General features: G+C 27.7%; 2 protein-coding genes across 2 annotated transcripts; both read left to right on the forward strand.

The window, feature by feature from the left end:
- Positions 1–337: 337 nt before the first annotated feature.
- On the forward strand, positions 338–4,811 carry LOC140918648 (subtilisin-like protease Glyma18g48580). Its single transcript, XM_073370962.1, has 5 exons — positions 338–354; positions 3,572–3,649; positions 3,734–3,831; positions 3,982–4,143; positions 4,678–4,811. Exons 1-5 carry the CDS (start codon positions 338–340, stop codon positions 4,809–4,811), a joined length of 489 nt encoding a protein of 162 aa, XP_073227063.1.
- Positions 4,812–5,335: 524 nt separating this feature from the next.
- Positions 5,336–8,021, forward strand: LOC101512185 (subtilisin-like protease SBT5.4). The gene is made up of 6 exons (XM_073370963.1): positions 5,336–5,881; positions 6,288–6,385; positions 6,483–6,728; positions 6,839–6,953; positions 7,052–7,265; positions 7,355–8,021. Exons 1-6 carry the CDS (start codon positions 5,336–5,338, stop codon positions 7,900–7,902), a joined length of 1,767 nt encoding a protein of 588 aa, XP_073227064.1. The 3' UTR covers positions 7,903–8,021.
- Positions 8,022–8,375: the final 354 nt, after the last annotated feature.

The raw sequence follows: 8,375 nt of genomic DNA on the forward strand, positions 1-8,375 counted from the left end.
GTACTTATGTGTTGCATAGCAGCTCCCAGCCTTAGGGAATAATCCACTAATCCATATAAGAATTCCTCACATGAGATACTCCAAGGTCTATAAGTCTTACCTTATAGTTCGACCGTAGCCCTCCACCATTGGGTTCACTCAGTTGTATTTCCTCAAAATCACTAGACTTGTCAAACTCTCTCTATATGATAACAAAATAATCTTCACTTCAAAAATCTCTAACATCTAGCTCATATTTATTCGATGATCATAATTCAATAACTCTCAGTATGAATTCACATTATTCACCAAAATTTACGTCTATGTATATATCTGTCATTCCACAATATCAATCACAATGAACAATCAAGTTCTGTAAGTCATAAAGTAAGAAATCAAACAAGTAGTGCATTCAAGTAAAGTCATAATTTCATTCAAATAAATAAGACTAGTTAACTACATGTCATCTGTACAATAATAGTTAGCATGAGATTTCATAAAAATCAAACATCATGCAATCTCGACATAAATTAATTCATAACAATTCTATAGGTTTCTAAATTATATTTTGGTCCTCACAGTTACCATTCATATATTCTCAATTAATTATAACTCAATATGATTTTGATCGTACGTGGTAAGTTCCAGTACTACATTATATTATACTCATTGAATCAAACTTTCTCCACACTTTACTTTGATTGAAGATTTCGTCCAACAAATTGGTTGTGCTTATTTAATGCATCGCACTTTTGTCAATTGTCATATTTAATAGTCCACGAAAGTAATAAAACAACACCAACAATCAAATACAAATATATCATTTACTATATATCCGTAAAATAACCAAAGATATAATTAATAATGCACATCCCTATATTTATATTAGTTCAATCACATAAATATTTTTTTTATTTAAAGAAACAGAATCATAGAATAATTAATATTAATAATTCAAATAAATTATTGAGACAAATATACACACAAAAAATACGTAGAAAATTATCACACCACCCACACATAAAATATAATTTATTATAATATTAGTAATATCTATTAATTAGAAATTTGAAGTGTTACAAAAATAATATTTTAAAATAAATTAAATTTTAAGCTTTATTTTTTAAAAAAAAATTAAAAATATTATAACAAAAGATAAAATATTATCAAATTATTTTTATAAAAATCTTAATCAAACAATCCATATATCCTAAATATAACAGCAAAAAATAATTTAATTATTAATAATAAATATAAGTTGACTTAAAAAGAAAGACTAAATTAAAAATGGAAAAAAAATTGGAACTTTAAATTTAAGAAATTTTGTACATGTAAGAACTAAAAATATATAAAATGATAAAATTGTACGAAGACAAAACATTTATTTAACCTAAATAAATTTACTAGTCAAACAATATGCATATGAAATATGTCCTTTTTATTTTGGCAGAGTATCGTGTATCATACCATGTCAAACTTAACCGAAAAGTAACGCTATGGCATGTTTACGAGTCAAACATAAATCTTAAAGTTTACAAAACTAGTCTTTGACCTTATAAAGTATATTTCAACTAATTTATTTTTAATGTAATTCACTGCCGGCTGAGATGGAAATAAGTTATGCCGTTTGTCAGGAGCCTAAGATCTGATCTACTTATAGTCTGATCTAACCTATTTATGGTCTGATTTGACCTATTGAATAAAAAGATTAGGTTCAAACTATTTTTAAAGCATATTTATTGAAATATGTCAGACTAAGTTTTATAAAAAAGTCTATTAGATCTGAATCTATATATATTTTATTCTTTATTAATGTTACTTTTTATTATTATTTATTAATAATATTATTTCCTATTTTAAAGTCTATCAATTAGGCAATCGTAGTCGTTCTATATTCGGCAACTGTTCAATTAGGCAATTACTTAATAGTCATTCCATATTTGTTTGAGAGGTAATAATGGGTGCGTTTGTTTTAGAAAAAAAATATTATTTGAAACCAAAAATCAGTTTTTAAGGTTTAAGGGGTGTTTGTTTCAGATTTTTTTAAAATTATTTTGTTAGAAAAATTATTTTTTGTTTAATATATATAGATATGTACATTGGTATTGGTATGTGGAAATTGGTATAGATAGAGCATGTAGCTTGACATGTGTATAGGGACTAATTATAAATTTATTTTGTTTTCTTGGAAGGTTGTTGCATTGTGATCCGTAGATTTATTAGTTATTATTTTATCAGATTTGATTATGATTTTATTAGTTTCCCTTTCATATAAATGCATAGTTTAACGTATTTAAAAAAATATATAAAATATAATATTTAAATGTTTTAATATGAATAAGACTTTTAAAGAGACTTTCAGGTTATATCAGACTTTTAAAAAGGTTAGGGCAGCCGTTGACTAGATTCAGACCTTTCAAAGTCTAGTCTGGTCTGCCCTATTCTCACCCATAACTACCTGTTTAAACATACACAAAATATTCACACTTCAATCATTGTGATATCCATAAACACAAACTTATATACATGTAAAATATAAAATACCAAGCAGTTTATTGTTAGGTCGAAAGTCTTATCTCATATTTGAACAGAGACTTTATAATTGTATTAATTATAATAAAATTTATTATATCTTTAAGATAAAAAAAAAATTATCAAGTAGTTAACTTAAATAATTCTTTTGATGTCAAATTGTTTGTGTAATATCTAAGTTTAATGTTGTGTTTGAAATAATCATTGATCGTCTCACCGAAATCTAAACTATTGAATTTTTTCTCGTGAGAATTCGAAGATTAAATTCCAAATATACAGATACATAGGCCACCTTCTATCTCACAACAATTGTCTATTTGCTTTTTTTTTTCCTGTTTAAAATTATTTTTAATTTTAATATATTAATTATTTTTATATTAATATAATATTATTTACTATATATCAACTCATTAAACTATTTCTTAAAAATCAAAATAATTAATTATTTTAAAAAGAAATTACACGCAATTCAGATGAAACATTTAAAATGAGACAAAGTATCTAATAAATAGCAATTCATTGTGAATATATTGCATTAATGTGCTACCTTGATTTTCTTTTTTGGCAAACCGATTTCTTACTTTAAAACCAAAAAGAAAATATCAAAACTCATTAAGATAAATTTATTTATTTTACATAAAAGTGTTATGAATTTTCCCACTATAGTTGGCTCCATTACAAAATCACAATAATTGCTCACAGGTGGTTTTATTAATTTTTACTTGAAAATAAATCACAGCACTTAGTTATAAAAGCAAGGGAAAGCAAATACCCTTTGCATATACTTGAAATTTATTTTGCAAAACAAACATCATTCATGAAAGACACAATGACATTATCGATTTCTCATGTGTTAATATCACTTCTTCTTTTTGTTTTGCTGCACAAACCTACCCTTGCTATCAAACAGGCAAGCTTTGTCTCAATTTTCGATATTTCTTTATTATTCACTTTTTTATTTTGTTTACTCTTAATTTACACTAAACGCGATTTCAAAATTTCTTGTAAACTAATAATCATTCATGTATTTGTTTTTGTTAGTCTTATATTGTATACTTAGGATCACAAGTCCTTCATTACTTGATAGTAAATTAGCTACGGACTCTCACTATGATTTTCTTGGATCATTCGTTGGAAGGTATGAAATTCAATTTATAAAATCCATAAGATTACATAAATGATTATGAAATGATGATATTAAATTTTATTTTTTCTTCTACAGTACCGAGAAGGCCAAAGAAGCAATATTTTATTCTTATAATAGATATATCAATGGCTTTGCTGCAATACTTGATGACGATGAAGCAGCAAATGTTGCAAGTATGTGGTTACGTTATTTTCCACTTTGTTGTATTATGTTATTTTTTAATACATTTATTTGTTAATTAATGCATATTTAATATTATTTTTTCATTAATTGTAATTTGATTTTTCTAATTGGTGCCATATGTATGTTATTGGTGAATGCAGAGCATCCAAATGTAGTATCAATATTCTTAAATAAAAAATATGAACTACACACAACCCGGTCGTGGGAATTCCTTGGGTTAGAGAGAAATGGTGGATTTCCAAAGGATTCATTGTGGCATAAATCACTTGGTGAAGACATTATTATTGGAAATTTGGACACAGGTAATCAAAGATTATTTTTATTTTTATATGTTATAATAAGATTTTAAAAAAACCATTTGATATGTTATCTATATATTATTGTTTTAGGAATTTACCATGTTAAGACGATTATGATTTTGATTTGATTTCATCATTCAATTAAGACGATTTGATTTTATTATGTTAAGACGATTATTAATGCAATAACTGTATATTGTAACAAGTGCTTGAGAATAAGAATAAAGTTTAGAATAAAATATGTCAAGTCATCAACCTTGACGATTTTTTTTATATAATATCTACTTTGATATGAATATGTGGATAAACATTTCATTTTTAATTGATAAAGATATCATTTCATTTATGTTCTAGATTGTCTATAAAATTTAAGAGCTGAAGCATAAAATTGGTTAAAATAATGTAATGAGAACAATAAAATCATTATATTTTGATAAATAAATATTTATTTAACTTTTAATTGATATTTATGACCAATGCCCGTTAACTCTTAACTCTTTTTTTTTTTTTTATTGATGTTGTGATATAATATGATAGGTGTTTGGCCGGAATCCCAGAGTTTTAGTGATGAAGGGTTTGGACCAATTCCAAAAAAATGGCGTGGAATCTGTCAAGTTGCTCAAAATAATAAAGATAAATTTCACTGCAATAGGTCTTCTTGCTCTCTATAACTCATCATTACTTCCATTTAGTACCACTTCATTAATTAGCTTACCTCAAGTTTTGTTGTTTATATTCGAAATTAAAGGATTTGATTTACTAAAATGCAATAGCTCATGGATACGTGTCTATTTTTGTCCATACAAAAATCATTTAAAATGAATGTCATTTTTAATTATAATTTAATTAATATAAAACAATATTTTACATTATCAATCTATCAATCTAAACTATTAGATTATTAAAAATATTTGTATATTATTAAAAATATTTTTAAAATCACAAATAAAATTAATTATTGTACTCATAGTGTAAAAAAATATGCGGACAATCCATTAAACTCATGAATTTATATACATTCATCTTAAATCATTAGATTTTATTTTGTATTTATGATAACGATGAACACATCAATGTTAAATAAAAATAATTTGACAAAATTATTATTCTTTTTATTTTATTTATAATTTTTTGAATATCTATGCAATAAGCAAATGTGACATGGAACATAATTTTAAAAAAGCAAACTTTATGAATGAATTACCTTACATGTCTTTATAGGAAGCTTATTGGAGCAAGATATTTTTATAAAGGTTATGAGGCATCAAAAGGCCAAAATGCATCATTCAATAGTGCACGTGATTTTGAAGGTCATGGTTCACATACATTATCAACAGCTGGAGGTAATGTTGTTAATGGAGTAAATGTATTTGGTTATGGTAACGGAACAGCAAGTGGTGGATCTCCAAAAGCACGTGTTGCAACCTATAAAGTTTGTTGGGATGGATGTTATGGGGCTGATATTTTGGCTGGTTTTGAAGCTGCCATACATGATGGTGTTGATGTGATTTCAATGTCTTTGGGTGGTGATCCTCAAGAATATTTTCAAAACGGAATTTCAATAGGCTCATTTCATGCAGTTTCCAACAACATCGTTGTGGTTGGTTCTGGAGGAAACTCAGGACCTACTCTTGAAACTGTTGCAAATTTGGAACCTTGGATGTTCACAATTGCTGCAAGCACAATTGATAGAGATTTGGCAAGTAATTATGTTACACTTGGTAACAAGAAAATATTTAAGGTACATATATTGTTTACATGTTTTTAAATTGTTTGTAGTTTTGTTTCAAACAGTTATATTGCAAAAACATATAAGCATAGGAAGTCATGGTCTAAATTGTGTTTGTAATGTTGTTGGAGCGATTTCAAAATCCTTAATATTACTATTGCAATTGCCATTGCAGAACATAATTTAAAATCATTTGATTACATTATATTGTTTATTGACCCCAAAGAAAATTAAAATTGCAACACAAATTTAGAAATGGAAAATTTTAAAATCCATCTATAATTTTGTCGTATAATATTTGAGACGGCAAATTTGAAGACTAATTTTGTTTTTCATTTCTATTTTCAATGTTATTTCAATATTTTTATAGTAGTATATTAATCTAGCTTAATTAATTGTTTGCAATGTTTATCATTAGGGAGCTAGTCTTTCCGGGATAAACTTACCACAAAATAAGATGTATCCATTGATAAGTGCTGCTGATGCCAAACTTGATAATGTGTCTGCCGTAGATAGGTAAGAGTTCTTTTGTTTCTATATGACCTACTCGAATAATTTTTTTCTAGTGTGTATACATGTTCTTTTTTAATATATTTTTATTTTATTTTTGTAGTCTTCTTTGCAAGGAAGGAACTATTGACCCTCATAAGGTTAACGGAAAAATATTGGTATGTCTTCGAGGTGAGAATACTAGAATTGACAAGGGTGTACAAGCTTCTCGTGCGGGTGCTATTGGAATGATTTTGGCTAATGATGAGGCATCAGGGAATCAAATTAATCCTGACCCTCATTTTCTTCCTGCTTCACATGTCAACTTTACCGTTGGCAATTTCATTTTTAAATACATCAATAGCACAAAGTAATTTTTCTCCCATATGCTCTAGGCTTGATATTTTATTCATAACTTTGGTTTTAAAGTTTGGATTATTCATACACATGGAATTTAATATTTATGCATACATTATGTAGGTTCCCTGTGGCTTACATTTCTAAAGTTATAACACGATTTGGTGTAAATCCAACACCAATTATGGCAGCATTTTCATCAAGAGGCCCAAATTTCATTGAGCCTTCAATCCTCAAGGTTTATTGTTATTTACAATAATTATAACTCATCATTTAGACTATCTTTAAAAAAATTAAAGGTTACCATGTAATTGTAAATTTTATTTTCTATTTCAGCCTGACATTACGGCACCAGGTGTCAACATAATTGCAGCTTATAGCAAAGCTGTATCACCTACAGAACAAACATTTGATAAGCGTAGAATTCCTTATATTACTATGTCAGGAACTTCAATGTCATGTCCTCATGTTGCTGGTCTTGTTGGGCTACTTAAATCTCTTCATCCTACTTGGAGTCCAGCTGCTATCAAGTCAGCAATCATGACCACAGGTAATTAAAGTATATTGCTTAAAAACATGTAAGATCACATAATTCATTTATTTATGTGTTTTATTGATCAAATTTTACATGTTTTGCAGCAACAACAAAAGACAATATGGGCAAGCATATGTTAGACTCATCATTAGACAGGGCAACACCTTTTGCATATGGTGCCGGGCACGTTCGACCAAATCGTGCAGCGGATCCAGGACTTGTATATGACCTGAACATTACTGATTATTTGAACTTTTTATGTGGTCATGGATACACTAGTTCTCAACTTACAGTGTTCTATGGAAGACCTTACGAATGTCCAAAGTCCTTCAATCTAGTAGATTTCAATTATCCAGCCATCACAATTCCTGATTTTAAAGTTGGACATTCTCTGAACGTTACTCGTATTCTAACCAATGTCGGGTCTCCAAGTAACTATAAAGTGCGCATCCAAGCACCCCCAGAGTTTCTAGTTTCAGTTGAGCCTTCAAGACTTAGATTTACGAAAAAGGGTGAAAAAAGAGAGTTCAAGGTTACATTAACCTTGAAGCCAAAAAGTAAGTATATCACTGATTACGTCTTTGGGAAGTTGACTTGGACTAATGGAAAACATCGGGTCGCAACTCCTATTGCTATAACTTATCCACAATAGAGAGGTTTAGGTTGATGTTATGTTTTACTATCAACTATTTAAAGTAGTGTTTCTATTTTTCTGCCTCTTTAAATAAAATGACATATTATGTTTTGTAAACTTTTTACAAAGATTGTGAATATAATATATCATTGTTGTTTTAATAAATTTTTTAATGTGAATGGAACCAAATAAATAAGATCAAATAACGTGAAATGAAATAAAATTGTCGTGATGAAAAATAATATTTAGCCTCCTACAAAAATTCTCTACATGTTATAGTATAATTAATACTTAGAAATATTGGGAAAAAAATAATATTTAGCCACCTACACAAAATCTATACCTGTTATAGCATAATTCTTATTTGGTGTTACATTAATCAATCGATGCACTTGAGAGACAAAATGACACATATTAAATTAGTTACATCGCTGATACGTTGAACACCCCAAAAATTCATACATGATATCACTAATTCTGCCTTGAACACA

Source organism: Cicer arietinum, chromosome 7 (genome assembly GCF_000331145.2).
Source record: "Cicer arietinum cultivar CDC Frontier isolate Library 1 chromosome 7, Cicar.CDCFrontier_v2.0, whole genome shotgun sequence".
NCBI lineage: Eukaryota > Viridiplantae > Streptophyta > Magnoliopsida > Fabales > Fabaceae > Cicer > Cicer arietinum.